General features: G+C 39.5%; 1 protein-coding gene across 2 annotated transcripts in view; it reads right to left on the reverse strand.

The window, feature by feature from the left end:
* Positions 1-8517: 8517 nt before the first annotated feature.
* DYNC2I1 (dynein 2 intermediate chain 1) overlaps positions 8518-15930 on the reverse strand; it is a 117565-nt gene continuing 110152 nt past the window's right edge. Inside the window, exon 25 of one of the 2 annotated variants that reach the window (XM_037835708.1) lies at positions 8518-9186. In XM_037835708.1, the coding sequence (XP_037691636.1) occupies positions 9012-9186 (175 nt within the window). In that variant the 3' untranslated portion in view covers positions 8518-9011. The remainder of the gene's footprint in view (positions 9187-15930) is intronic. The other variant, XM_037835707.1, reaches the window with a different exon arrangement.

The raw sequence follows: 15930 nt of genomic DNA on the forward strand, positions 1-15930 counted from the left end.
TCATTTCCACTGTCACCGTTGGGGATGGGGGATCGTTTCCACTGTCTTCATACCTCCATGTAGTTTCATTCCTGGCCTCACTCACTCCTCCCCAAAGGGACTTGTCTGATTAGTGAGTTTTGTAGAAGGAACCAGACAGGCAGGGCACCCTTTCTGTTTCCTCTTCATTTTGGTCCAGCAGGGAGCCTACATGTCAGCTCTCCCTGTGCCATGCATAAGGGCCTGCTCCCAAGGGGGAGGTTGGAATTGTCCGGTGCAACTTGTTACTACAAGGATGTCAGTCTAATTCTGGGTTCAAGTGTTAGTAAACCCTCAGGACATTGTTGAGAAGTCACATTTTCCAATCAGCTTTATCAGCATGAATATGAAAATTTGATATGTATCTTCACCATATCAATTCCAAATATCAGCAGGGAAGAAACAGGCATTATTTTCTAGTCGCTTAAAATGTCAACAGCTATTAGGTAGATACTATTAGTTATTCCCACTTGACAGTAGAGTAAACTGAGGCAGAAAATTTTTCATTCATGATCACATAATGTCTAGCAATGTAACTGGGACTCAAACCTTGGTAATCTGGTTCTCTTAACATTCCACCACCTGCTGTGCCCTCACTGAGCCAACAGCCATTGTGTGCCTATTATGCACCAGGCACTGGCCTAGAAACTACATGATGTGCAAAGGTTATGAATACAGTGATAAATTTTGCAACTTGGGATGCAACAGAAATCATCTACTGATCACATCATTTTCATATAGACAACTGTGTAAATGAGAATACCACAGAAGTCCGGATCTCCTTGAAGGCAGAGCGCATGCCATGTTGCCTAGCACCGGACTTAGTTACTAACATGGTAGGAACTCAATAAATAGGCTCTTAGTTACATGCAAAACCCAGACAACTTTCCATATTTCCTACTTTTGAATGCCAAAAAATTTTCCCCTAAATATCTCCTTTATTTTTCAAAAGCGAACAGTTTGGTTTAACACAAAGCAGGAGAAGAACCACAAATGAAAGTTGTCCTTCCTGACAGCAGGGACCCGGCAGGGTACACCCTAGGGTACACCCCAGCTGGGAAGGTGTTAACATTGCAGAGAAAGGTGTCTAATGCACAGGTGCCAACAAGGAAGAGCAAGGGAGAAACACTCGGAGAGCACAATCTTCCTCCTCCACTCCATGCTCCATCCTTAGGGAAGCTGTGTAAACAGGAACCCAGGGAAGCCCAAATGCAACTTATTTAGAAGTTTATGTTGCCCTCTACAGGGGAAAAGGAGAAAAAAAGTTGAGTTTCAGGTAAGGTAGAGTTTGCTCTTCTTCCTGACCCTCTCCACCCAACACCCAGGTTTAAAAACTTTCAATAAAGATGTTTTCTTGACCCACACGACAGTACTACTATATTATTATATTGTTACATGGATTCAGCACTAGAGAATTTAAGCATGACTGAAAAAGAACCATGATTAAAAGAGAAGATGCTTTTTAGATAAAAGATAGCCTTGGCTTGCTGATTAACATGTGGGGCAGTCCAATAATCTGGGATTTTTTCATTATAGATTCATAAAGGTAGTAATCACAGCTTGAAGTTGAACTATCAGAATTTCAAATTATTTCTAATGGTATCTTTGTAATCTCCTACGGATTGCTTTTGTTTGGAGTTGTTTGATTCATTTGTTTTTCTATTCTCATAGCTGTTTTCCAGAGAGAGACCACATAAACCATGCTCAGGCAACTGTGGATTGCCTACCAATGACAGGACAAACCTATTTATTCATGGTTATACTTTCCACTCCATCACAGTTAACAGGGAAGAATTTTCTTTACTCCCAAACTATACCCTTTCAGACTTAGAAATCACAGAATCATTCCCTCCTATAGAGAGATAGATTTTGGTTTTGCAGAGCAAAAAAAATCCTCAGGTTTAGAGAGATGAAATGACTTACCCACTGTCATGTGGCCCATCTTTGTTGGAGAAAAGGCAACTATTGATTAACAGCTATTTCCATGTTGAGTGATGAAGGTAAAATTCTGTGAAGTGGTGATTTTCAGACTTTGTATAGTTCACTTTGCTTTGTTAGGGCAAAACACCCCAAATATCACTTGCCCAACCGAGCTACCTCAACCCCTCACAATCTCCACCAAAGAGATAAAGAACTTTTCCTTTGAAGCCCTTGTCACAATTGCATTTATATAGCTGTGTGATAATTTTTTAAATCTCTCCCCTATTGAATCAGTAGGCTCCATGAGGACAAAGACTGTGTATTTTATTCAACAATGTATCCTCTGTCCCTACCACTGTTACTGACCTATATTAAGTTTTCAATGAATGTTTATTGAATAAGCAGCTGAATGCCTAAGGTGTATGTTAGAAAATCTAAGAATAGTAAGGAGACAAGAAATTTTAGAATAGGAAGAATTTTGTAGAAAGGATTCTACCTAAATGGTGATATTTTTATGTATTTAATTTCAGTGCCTATCAAAAATAGAAAATCCTTTAAAAAATAACAGTGATATACAAATGTGGGAGAATCCCTTCCCTAGAACATGAAAAAAGATTAGATTTTACTGTGGATATTCAAAATAATAATAATAGCATTCCTTAGAAGAAAGCTTTTAGCCATGTTACTTCTTGCAGACTTGTTTGGTTTAAGAATTCTAAATGCACGTCCCCATCTGGGTGAAATCTCCAAAACAAAGTGAAAATCATGAGTTCTTAGGAATTGGAATTCCTAACAGCTAAATGTTTGCTGCCACCTTGTGGCTAATTTTCCTATATTTCATATTATCTTTCACAAACATTTTACATGAAGATTTAATTAATTTCTTTCCTATAAATGTACAGCAAGAGAACGAGTATATGAACAGCTGCACAGAGCTTCCCTTGGGGAAGGAACTGCTCAGTCAGAACAATCATAAAGAAGCCACTTAGGACCAGGAAGATGAGGCTTTTGGGACATCTAGAGGGTAAAGCTGCTGGGGACCCAAATACATGGAGAGCCCACATTCTCTTGCAGGTTTGTTATCCATGAACCCACCAGGCACTCACTGAAAAATACTGCAAGGCTCCTGATAAAGCCTCCCTCATGGTGCAGAACTGGAGGAGAGAATAAGGGCTGCTGCAGAGGGGGCCCGACTCTGTCCCGGGACTCCTCACCCATCTCCCCTGCAGAGCAGAACCCTTAATCTATTACACTCCCTGTCACCCTTAGGGCACTTATGAAGCCCTCTGTTGCTGGGGGCAGGAAACAACTAAAGAGACAACCACCTTGGAACCATGGTGAGGGGCAGGAGCACAAAGAAAACGTGACACACAGGATATGCCTGAGACTCAATCAGGACAACAGAGAATTCCACCCCCCATTCTCCACCTGCCTCCCCTCCAACGGGCCAACAAGCATCAAGTAACGAGTCTCTCCTAAGAGAACACTTCTGAGGTATGGTGCAAATGGAAGATAAAGCTGAGGACTGAACAGACGTTGAAAACCTAAAAACCTCTAACAAATGAACTCCCACCCTCCCACTCTAAGCCCAGGATATCACGAGAGGAACATCAAACCCAGGCCAAGTCCTAACTCAACCCCCCCACCTGAAAGCCCTAGCAAAAGGAAAGGCATGGCCATTTCCAGGCAAAAAACACAAGATAACTGCTATAAGGTGTTCAACTTTCACTAAAAATACAAGAAACCTCTATGTGGATGAAAGAAAGGTAGTACCGGCCAGACATCGTGGCAGAAGTCCACCATCGTTTCCTTCTTCGATAGGGCATGAACAGAACCCACGCCTGCACCCTCCACCGCCGCTGCCACCGCCTGCTCTGCTCATCCACCCGCCAACATTGCCACGCTTGTCACAAGGGCGCCAGAGCTACAACCAGGACTCGGGCTGCCATCAATGATGCCAGATGAACCCGGAGCTCTAGTCTCTTACGTCTACCTGTCAATGATGACTTGGCTTTGAATATGTTTGCCAAATGTTTTCTTCACTCATCTCATGAGCAGAGGAAAAGTGCTGAGAAATTTATGAAGCTGCAGAACCAACAAGGTGGCTGACTCTTCCTTCAGGATTTCAAGAAACCAGGAGACAACTGGGAGAGCAGGCTGAATGCAATGGAGTGTGTTACACTTGGAAAAAAGGGTGGATCAGTCACTGCTAGAACTGCACAAACTGGTCAGTAACCAAAAACGACCCCCACTTTTTGTGACTTCATTGGGACACCTTACCTGAATGAGCAGGTGAAGTCCATCAAAGAATTGGGTGACTACATAACCAACTTGTGCAAGACAGGGGCCCTGGATTCTGGTTTGGCAGAGTATCTCTTTGACAAAGCACACTCTGGGAAACAGGGATGATGAGAGCTAAGCCTTATGCCAACTTCTGTGGTCACCACGGCAGTGCGTGCATGTTAGATTTACTTTTAACTTTTCTATAAGTTTTATCAACAGCCACCAAGTTCTTTCATTTGTACCATACCTTCAAATAAAGTAATTTGGGACCAAAAATACATAAATAAATACATAAATAAATAAAACCCAGCAAACTTTGTACAGAGAAACAAATCTTTTGGGCTGCTACATACTTGTTTCTAAAATATAGGAAATCAGTAGGAGATGATTGAAGACAGATAGGCTTGCTCAGTTTCTGGGTGTCACAGCACTTTAAAATCCAGGTCCAACAATCTTTTAATTAGGAGATATTACTTCTAGATTAATGGAGTCATTTTTGGTAGTGATGTTTTGTCCCGTTTCTTCCTGAGCATTTTTGTGGGATTTTGGAAGAGCTAAACAGGCTGTTAGCCGTATGTCATTTTAATTTGGAGGCCCCCAACAGATAAATTTTCAAATTGTGCTTTTCATATGTTGGGAACACTGAACACTTACACATGACAAAGTGAATTGGAGAACTCCAAGCTTAAACAGTGTTGGAGCCATGATTAGACTCATCTTGTGACTCCAGTTAAGTCAAATGGAATTCCATAAATAATTCGGATTTGGAAGAGGGGATGATAGTAGAGGAGAAAAGAGCTATGGGAGACCAGTGTCTGGTTTCCAGAAATGAAATCTCTATATTCAATTATATTAATATATTTTTCTGATATTGTTCAGTTCTGTCTCATTAATAAAAGCTACACTACCACCTGACTCAATTGCCAGTTCATTCATTCAATCTTGATTACTAAGTGTATACTATATTATTCCAGCACAGCACACTGGGGAGACAATGGTGAACAAAAACAGACATGATTTCTGTCCTCTGTTCTCATAGACCTTTCTGTCTAGCGAAGTAGATAGCAAAAAAAGGAATCAATCACACAAATAAATTACACACATGAAGAAAGTAATTAGTTTTTTTACATATGCTGTAAATATTCTAGAAAGAAAAGTGATCTCCAAGGTGACCCCCCAAAATTAAAATATCGTTGAGTGCACTTGGAAGAAAATGCTGAACTGTCACTCAGGAGGAACATAAGCTTTATTTTTGTAAATGCAAAGCATGAACTACAGTAAACACATTGAGTCAGAGCCCTTCAAGACTCCCTAAGTGGGAAATTCTAAGCAGAAACTGCACTGAACCTAAGTCCGCCTTGTTGTTGAGTTAAATGGGAAATTTCAAAAAGGTAAAACTATAAAGTAAAAATATAGAATTGGTCTTTTGTGCTTTGACCTCTCCTTCATGGCTCTGTTTTATGCATCTGCTATGAAATGTTGGCATTTTTTTTTTTCAGTTAGAGGCTGGTAATGCCCCAAACCTGTTCCCTATTTCATTTACTTTCTGAAGATGTCACCCACACCTGAGAAGAAAGAATTCACAATGGGATCTCTAATACCAATGGAATGCATGAGGCTAGTGGGGGCTCATTTTAAGGTGGGTGTGGGGAGAGACCTACACTGAGTCTTCTGTAGGGGATGAGGGATGTAAGTGCAAACTGCTTGACCTTTTTGGCTTTTACCTGCTATGTCTGTGGCCTTCACATTTCTTTATGGCTCTCAAAAGACCTCGTCAATAGGACTGTAAAAACCATGAGAAGGAAAGAAAACATTCTGATGCTGTAAAAAGTGGATGCTATGTAGGCCAATAAATGAACAATATGGAAAGAAACACTGTCAAATAGGTGACATCTGATCAATGAAAACAACAGGGAAGTGGGTTGGGAGCATTACTTATGACTTCCAAAGTTTATATACCAATAGGCAGCTTGTGGGTCACAAACAAAATAAACTTGTAACACAAAATGTTTTAACACACACAGAACACCTCTGCTTCTGTTATCTCAGAGGCAGCGGTTTTCTGACACATGATGACTTGCTAAGTGGTATACAGGCATGAAGTATTTTAAAGAAATCAATTTCCAGTTCCTTAACTGTGAGAGTGGTCTTTACTAAAATTGATCTGAGAATGTATTTGTGGTGAGGCTTCTCTTTTGGTAACTACCCTCCTCTCACTTTTACAGAAGAAAGGTCTGCCTCTCAACATCCTGATCTTCTGACAGCACATTCCCCTGAGTGCAAAATCCACCTGGGTACCAAACAAAAGACTAATTCAAAATATTGTGGTGTTGAGAAAGTGAAGACTTTAACATTTGTGTGATGAATCTATTTGCAAGTCAGGTGGTTTCCAATCCTTCCTTTCATAAAAATTTAGGGACTTAAATTGAGTTGTCAGATGATACACCATTAAAAATAATTGTTGATGATATAGCACTGAGATTTGGGGCATATAACTTAGAAAGAGTTCAAGGAATTCAGTGACACTGCCATAACAAAACAGCTTTGATCCCTTCGTATGTATTTGTATTTATTGAGCAATTTCAAAGACCTAAGCCCAAGCAAATTACCTCCAAGGCAATAAATGAATCAAATGAAAGAATGAATGAATAAAATTATGTGACCACTGTCGATATTTGAGAATTCATGGATACTGAAACATAAAAGAGGTTTAAAACAAAAAAAGAGGGATGAATATTAATTGTAATTTTAAATACATTGAAACCTGAAAGCTAAAAATCTGCAAATAATGTCAATCTTTAAATATTCTAGAAACAGTTATTCAGCAGATTGCAAGTGAGCAAAAAAGAAAGCAGCAAAAAAGAAAGGAAGTGAAGGGAATTAACGTGTTCTTAGGGAATCCATTCTGATTCGGAACGGATTCCCTAAGGACACGTTAATTCTCTTCACCTCCTTTTTTGATATATCTCATGAGTTTCATGAAGATACAGAATGTAAATCAAAGTTCAGTCATTTGTTTAACAAAGATTTGCCAAGCATCTACTTATGTACCAGCCACTGTAGCAGGTGCTTGGGATTCAGTGAACAAGACAGATAAAAATCTGTTCTAAAAAAAAAACTTCCTGTTCTCACAGAACTTAGACAAGGGGGCAGATGAAATGGATGGCAGGATTAAACTTCAGAAATTTTCTAACAGATTAGAAACAAACTAACCATTAGATTATTTTACTGTTTTTAATAGGGATCTTGACAAACCAGTGTGTGTATGTGTAAGCACACTTGTACATGCCTATAAAAATTCTGTACAGAAAGGCAGGATACTAAGCCTCTAGAGAGTGGTACTGGAAGGCAGGGGAAAGAAATGTTACTTTCACTTTATATACATTTTCTGTTTGAGTTGTTTTTATAACATGCATGTACGGTTTTATTTGGTTTTTATTTTCGGGTTGTTTTTTTTTTATAGTTTTAAATCATAATACTGAAAAAGAAAGTAGACTGGTTGGTAAGGCACCTAGAGAAAGAGTGATATGAACAGTCAGAATATTTAATCTGGAGAAGAATCAGGAGATGATGGCCCTTCAAGCATCTGAAGTCAGAGCTCATATGGGAGCTTTATTTCGTATTGCTCCCCCTGGCAGAACACTCATCAATAAGGAAAAGTTGCAGGAAAGGCAATTCGATTCGAGAAAGAAAAACATCTCTGCCCACAGCACTCACAATGGCCTGAGCTGCCTCCCAGAGAAGTTAGCATCTGTGACTGAGAATGTTTGAAGAGGCTGGGTGAACATCAGAATGTAGGGTGCATTTGAAGGGCATCAGATGTGATGAAGCACCAGGTGGCCTCTCAGATGCTTTTTAGTTATAAAGTTCCCCAGTTCTATGGGTGGAACTTTCTAAAAGCTGAATAAATGGAAGCTATTCTATGACCCAATGAGAAGATTTCAATATGCCTGTCTTTTATTCCTCATAGATTCATACGTCTATAAATGATTAACTGAACTATCTGTAACATTCTAGGAAAGGTTAGAGGATGGAGGGAGAGGAGGAGTGTGTATACATGCTATTCTGAGCTTCAGAAGAGGGAATCTTTTCCGTGATCTCATCTCCAGAATTCTTCTGTCTTTATCTTCCTATTATAATTGAGTTGCTAAATTTAAGAGACTATATTTACTTGCATTATTTCTATATAAAGACAATCTTGACTCCTAAGGCATAATGCAAAAATGTGTCTTACTTGGCTAATGGATGACATTCAAATAATGCCAAAAGAAAACGCTGAGGGAAAGTTTTAAGAAAACACAGTCGGCAGAGGTCATTTCAATTGAGTAAATCTCTTTAATTTAGACATTTGTATATATTTCCTGTTATGCATGACGAAGAAAATAGTTTATTAAAATACATTTTCAATGTGGACTGTTTGAAATCTAGTAATAAATGTGACTATTTTAAAGCTGTTCTAAAAAGTAACTATAAATATTCTCAGAAAACTGCATATTGGGCATGACTATAATTTATACTTCCTCTGAAGTTCAGTATATACTAAAATGTTCATTTGCTTCTGGTCAAAAAAATTCATTTATCTCTGAGTGGGAACACTGACATATATATTCTTGTAAAATAAATTATGTACAGAATATACATATTCTATCTACATAAATATACATGCACACAGATGTAAAATCATCCACCCTGTAATTATGTCTTTTAAGTCTGGGTCATGACATAAAGGTTAACCCTTTCTATAACACCCAGTTATTTCTAGTTTCATGATCAAGCAGTTTTCCCTCTTTCTACAGGGATTCCCGTAAAAGCAAACGCAGCTTCTTCTGCTCATCTTCGACTGGAGACGCCCACTTCCTCTTCAGGTACTGGATGTCAATGTCACCGGAAGTCCTGGCCAGCACCAGCGCAAGGAAGCTGCTGTTGCTCTTTTCTGGTTCACCCATGATCGTCATAGCTAACAGCCTACAAACAAGAGAGTGTTTATAAGCAGAGAGGTCGGGTAAGTGGACATACCTGGAACTCTGTTTGCATTATTTTTGAGTTTTCAAAATATCTATCTTCCAAGTGAGGAATTACATGGAAGAGAAATTCTAAAATGATATTAATAACAGTCAAAATGACATTTTAGACCAGAAGTAAATATATAAAAAAAAACTATAAAAACATTTTGAAAACATTTATTTGATTAAGAGGCATACTGGACCGGGCACTTTGGGAAGGTAATTGACATGGCTGTATTGCCTTAAGAGAGCCCTGATGGAATGTTATTTCTGTGAAGTCAGCAGGATCATACACCTTCTATCATCATCCCCTTTCTCTCTCCTCTCAGTTCAAGAGTAAGTAACCTTTCCTGTGGGGATTTTCAAGCTGGTCCCTGCTTTGAGGATGTCAGTCAGGCTCTGCCACCATGCCCACAGCCCTTAGCATTGGTGGTCCCTGGCTTTCCATCTTTGGAGGTCTCCACTCCCCCTTGTGAGCTCACCCACACCCATGTCTTCAGTTAAATGTGAAAACTCACAAATCTCTTTATCTCTAGTCTAGGCTTAACCTCTGAGCGCTAGACCTATATATTCAACTTCCTGTTACACTTTTCCACTTGGAAACACAACAGGTACCTCAAACCTTCCCCTTCCCCTATAAATGGTCTCATTCTCCTGTTTCTTTCCTCCTGGTGAAAGGCAACTCCAATCCATCCACTCAAGTAGCCAAGTGAGAAACCTGGAGTTGTCCTTGATCCGTTCTTGTATCTTACCCTCTACATTTCATCAATTGCCATGTCTAGTCAATGCCACCTCCCAAGTGTCTTTCCCTCCAGACTGCTTTTACCCTAGTTCAGGCCCTCATCTCTTCTCACTAGTTACTGCAACAGTTTCTTAACCAGTCTCCTTGTCTCTAATCTTACCCCTCAACACTGCTGACAGAGACTTTCAAAAAATGCACATCCAAGTTTCACTTCCTCCTACTTAAATTATTTAGATGGCTTCCTATTGCTAATAGGAAAATATTCAGATTTTTTTCATATGGCAAACAAGTCCTTCATGGCTTGGCCCCAACACCTCTCCACATCCTAATTCTTCCACTTTCATTTCAACCTCAGCAAAGGTCCTACAGTTTCTGAACTGGCCATGCTTTCCCTCACTGCCATGCCTTTTACACCCTGTCCTTTCTTCTCAGAACACCCTTTCTACCCTTCTTTGTCTGCTTAACTTCCATTTATTCTTTAAGATTCACCTTAGTATGACACCACCCCCAGAAGGCTTCCATGATCCCTTGCCTATTCCTAATTTGGGTCAGGGACCCCTCATCAGTATTCCCATAGCATCCTGGGAATCTCTCTCCCAGCATTTATCACATGGCTTTGGGAATATCAGTATAATTATCAGCAGCAGGAAGGCAGAAACCACATTTAAGCCTAACACCTACCTCAGTGCAAACCTCTTTTCCCCCGTGTCTTATTCGAAATGATTTAGGGTAGCTAGTGCCAGGCACTGAATGGACATTTGGTCACTTTTAGTGGAACCTTTGCCAGAGAGCAGGAGAGGTGGTGAGCACCCTTGTGGGGGAAGGCAGTTGGAGAAGCCAGTCACCATGAGCGGTGGAGAGCCACCTCTGTCACAGCCCCAGAAGAGGCTGACTGCCTGTGTGAATTTTAAAAGCTGACAATTTTCCATAATTGAAGACTCTGTTCCTACCATCGAAATACCCTACAACCCACTACCAGACAGGTGGTGACATGAAAGCAGCACACCTTGCGAGGGACCTGGGAAAGCATGAACTTGGACAGAAGTGACAGGAGGTGGATAGTGCAGAAGGGAAGGGGGTGACAGAAAAGTCCGGCACACACACCAGCCAGGCGCGTGCTGGGCCAAAGCTTCATCTAGGAAACTGATCTATCCTGTGAATTTAGAGCAATTTAAGCTGAACAAGTTCCTCCGAAGCAGTTCATTTAACCAATACTTGCCCATATTTGCCCTATTACTTCCCTGTGGGCCCACTTGCTGCGGAAAAGTTATAGTTTTATTTGGGAAAAGGAGGGAATGTGAGAATTAAGCCCTCCTTAGACAACAAAAGGAGCAAATCAGGAAAGATTATACATAGTTAGGATTTTCACTAACTACTTAATATTTTAATACAGCTTTTGGTTACTGAGGTAAAAATATAAGTAAAGTTTACCACAAACTTCAAAAGATTAGTAAAGGATGATAAACATTCACAGGACTGTGAAACTGAGCTTGGTGTGGGCAGATGAATAAAATGTAGATAAAACATGCCTAGGATAAAAGTATCATTTAAAATAGAAGAATAAACACTAGTTACACTATCACTAGTCAATTTTTAAAAAATGTTCTTCAGATTCACTTGGACAGAATCTAAGTGAAGAGGGCAGGAAATAAAAACCAAAGTTTGGATTCAATATCCAATTGCCATACACATTGCAAACAACTGCAGTTTTGGTCACAAAGGAACTCCAGAGCTCCTTGAGCCCATTCTCCAAGCATACTGCTATCTAACTTGCTTCAAGACCACATGGAAAGCGATTCTTAGCGGTTATACCAATTTTACCTTAATTCTAAATGTGGTCAATTTTTCCTTGCATCTAGCATAAACTCCTTCCTTTTAAATTTGATTTTCTTCTTATTCTGTTTTTCTTCATAGCTAGAGAAAAATAACCCAGCACCTTCTAAATAACTTCTTTAACTTGAACTCCATTGTTAACATCTGAGGCAGCGGGTGCTTAAGGAAAAATATAACGTTATCAGAACATTTCAGGAGGCTTTTCTTATTATGAAGAGATAGGAACACATGCTGCTCTCTTTGCCTGAAAAGCTCTTCCCCAGCTAGACCTGGCTTCAGCACAGCCGTCATCTTCCGGGAAGCTCCTGAGATAGGAGCAGCCATTAAACAAATGTTCCTTGCATGCAATCAGCAGGACTAGTGGTATCTGTTCATCACTGCTGGTGATTCCATATCACCCACCTTTGCCAGGGAAGTGGGAGGATTGGGTGGGATGGGAGAAACCCTTCCTCTCCTCTAGCAGAAGAATTATTGGTTTCTTAGAGGCTGAGGTTATAGTTCTCAATAAACAATATAGTTCTTAATCCCCAAGGTGTATTAGTTTCAGGAATACTAATAAGATTGAAGTTGAACTACTGAAGGGTACTGAACTAGCTGACATAGGTAAATATATTCTGAATTACGAGCCAGTCATCCTAAAAAAAAAAAAAAAAGCAAAACAGAGCTTGTCATTCCTTGGCTCAAAATCCTCCAGTGGAAAAAAAAGTAAAAAGAAAAATAATTTAAAAAATCCTCCAGTGGCTCATCTCCCTCAAAGTAAAAATGACTTGCTACAATGGCCAACAAGGCCCGATACCACCTGACCTCGTGTCTTAGTCCTCCCCTTCCTCACTCTGCTCCAGCCACACAAGCTCCTTGCTGATCTTTAAAACACCCCAGGCACACTTCCATCCCAGGACTTGACACTTGTTGCACTGTCTGCTGGGGTGCAGATTCCTGATATCCCTGCACATTAGCATGGCTAAACCCCTCATCCCCACAAGGTCTCTGCCCAAGTCACCTGGTCATTCATCATTCACACCTGCCTTGACAGCCCTTTCTACAACTCCAAACCCCCACTTTCAACATTTACTCTTCTTACCTATTTTGGTTTTTTCCATAGCATATATTCCAACATATATATGACTTCCTTATTTAATCTGTTACCCATATTACCCTATGAAGAAAGTAAACCCCACCAGGGAAGAATTTTTTTCTGATGGGTTCAATACCATGTCCCTAATGCCAAGAACAATGCCAAGCAGACAGCAGGTGCTCAATAAATATTTGTTTTATTTGTTAACTGACTACAAAGAAACTTTTTGGATTAATAAACTGTGTATGCATTATGCCTATATATGGATCACAGTCTGGATTTGATGTGGTACTTTTTCAATAATTAGAATAATGTAAGTATATCTAGTACTTGAACAAAATAAAGGCAATTCTTAATTTTTTTTCAGATCTGATCAGTTTATCCCTAATATTCAATCAAATTGTTATCTGTCTTTAATCTTTTTTTTAACCTGCTCTTTCCTTTACAAAAGGGATATGGGATTATAGCTGAGTAGTCTCCCTTCCTCCCAAGTCCAGAGGTTATTACAAACCTACGAGGTAATAGAATTTATTGCCAAGAAATTTAAAATCTCAAGGAAAAAAATATGTGACTAGGCAAACCGAAGTCAGCAGAGAATCTTTCATAATGAGAGCTTTCATAAATATTTTTACTTTAAAGGAAATAAAACACTCAAGATAGCAAATTACATGTCTTAAATTCACAGTAATGAATTTCATATTAAACAATATAAAGACCATCATAGGGGCTGGTTTTTACTTTGAGATGGGGAGCCATTGGAGAGGCTGGAACAAAGGAATCACTTTAATGTGTAATCCTATGTTTTATTAATTCCAATTTATTATCTTTTTTTAACAACTAGAAGGAATAGTGTGTATATCACTCAGAAGTATAATGGACTTATAACACTGGCAAATGAACATAACTAAGATGCTCACAAAAAGTTTATATATATGTGCCAGTTTGGATGTATTTTGTCCCCCAAAATGCCATGTTCCTTACTGAAATTTTGTGGGGGCAGATGTATTAGTGTTGATTAGGTTGGAACCTTTTGATTGTTTCCATGGAGATGTGATTCAATCAACTGTGGGCAAGACCTTTGATTGGATAATTTCCATGAAGGTGTTACCACACCCATTCAGGGTGGGTCTTAATTAAATCACTGAAGCCATATAAAAGAGCTGACAAACAGAAGGAACTTAGCGCTGCAGCCAAGGGGGACATTTTGGAGATGGCCATTGAAAGCGGACTTTTGCTAGCCCACAGTTTGCCTGGGAGAAACTAAGAGAACACCCCCAGCCACCTAGAGAGAAAGCCATTTTGAAACCAGAACCCTGGAGCAAGCAGACACCAGCAACGTGCCCTCAGAGCTAACAGAAGTTTTCCAGACGTCATAGGCCATCCTTCAGCGAAGGTACCCTATTGTTAATGCCTTTGTTTGGACACTTTTATCACCTTAGGACTATTAATTCATAACCAAGTAAAACCCCTTAGAAAAGCCAATCCATTTCTGGTTTTGTGTAACAGTAGCATTAGCAAACCAGAATAACCACAAAGTGTTAATTTTAAATCGATGTTAATCTTCACTTAAATTTTGCATCTACATTAAATGAACATGACTTATCACATAAATGAATATGCATTCACTTTCTGATTTAGTTATATTAGAAATAAGAGTCCAGGATAATATTGAATGAATATGATAATTCAGAAGGACAACTACCTACACTCCTAAGACAGCCATCAATGCTTTCAATTTCCAATCACTCTTGTAACTTTCCAATACTACCTGGGGAGATAATAAGCATCTGACTTTATTCCTGCAAGCAAAAATTCCCAGTTGCCTTTCCCACTGGTTCACAGCACAGGTTACCTTGCCAAAGGAACATTATTCTCATTTCCCTAACTGAAACTGTGGCAACACTTCATGCCATTAGTGCAACAGAGGAAGAACTAACTGATTGCCATGAGCCCTTGAGTGGTATCAGTCCAAAAGAAAAAAGGAGAAAAAAAGAACTCAGTGACTGCATTGTGCTATCTCACGATGGGATACCTCTTACAAAGGTTCCTCAAACTTGTAACGGGCCCTGGTAATCTCAGAAAAAAAACAGTGGTTCAGCTCTGCAATAGCTTTACATAGTTCAGGCACGGGTCAAGCTTCTGCTCCTCTTTCCTGGCACTGTGGTGCTATTTAAAGCCTACAGTCCTTTTCTGGGATCCGTCAGAGTACTGCAGCAGCAACCTCAGGAAAACAACCAAGATGTCGCTTCCAGGTCTCTCAGGAAAGCGAGAATAAATCATCGGACCATGGAAACCTGGTTTTCTCTTCTACAAGCACGCTCCAAAACAGGAAAAGAAAACAGAGGCTCTTCAGAAGCAGAGGGACGTTTTGTGTCTTGTTCCCCACTAGGCCACCCCTTTTCTAACTGCCTCCCCAGGGAAGGAATTGACTTGGACTTCTTTCAAGAACACCTTCCCCTGAGGCCTCATTCCTACCATGTGCCAGCGCCTCCTCCTCCTTCTTTATGCTAATTGCTGCCAGTCTACTCCACCACCTAATCAATCTGGCTCCTGGCCTGATCCATAGGAAAACTTTATCTTGGCTGTAGAATCCATTGCTGCACTAAATCTTTTGGTAATTAATCAATTAAAAATGACCTTGTAAATAAACTTAATCTTAGAGTATTTGTAAGAATAAGTCTTTTAAGCATCCTTATTGATTGGTGTTCCAGAATCAATAATTTTCTTCCCTATTATTCACAAAGTCAAATGAAAAAAAGCAACTCACATTTCTATAGTAATATAAAGAAAAGATTAAAAAATTAAGAATGTTAAATGAATAAACCCTAGAGCTGCTAACTATACATGAAAAAGTGTATAGAAAGAAAAGGAACCCTAATGACTCTGTGTGGTATGATAGTAATTATATGATATCAACACTGAAATAGAAATTTATTATAGCCGTATACTCACTGAATGACTAAATCTACCTGTGAATCTTCTAAAGCTGTATTTGATTTATTTTTAACTCTGAATTTTCTTTTCTGAAGTAATAAGTCAGATTCCTTTATCCAAAT

This window comes from Choloepus didactylus, chromosome 5, assembly GCF_015220235.1.
Source record: "Choloepus didactylus isolate mChoDid1 chromosome 5, mChoDid1.pri, whole genome shotgun sequence".
Lineage (NCBI taxonomy): Eukaryota > Metazoa > Chordata > Mammalia > Pilosa > Megalonychidae > Choloepus > Choloepus didactylus.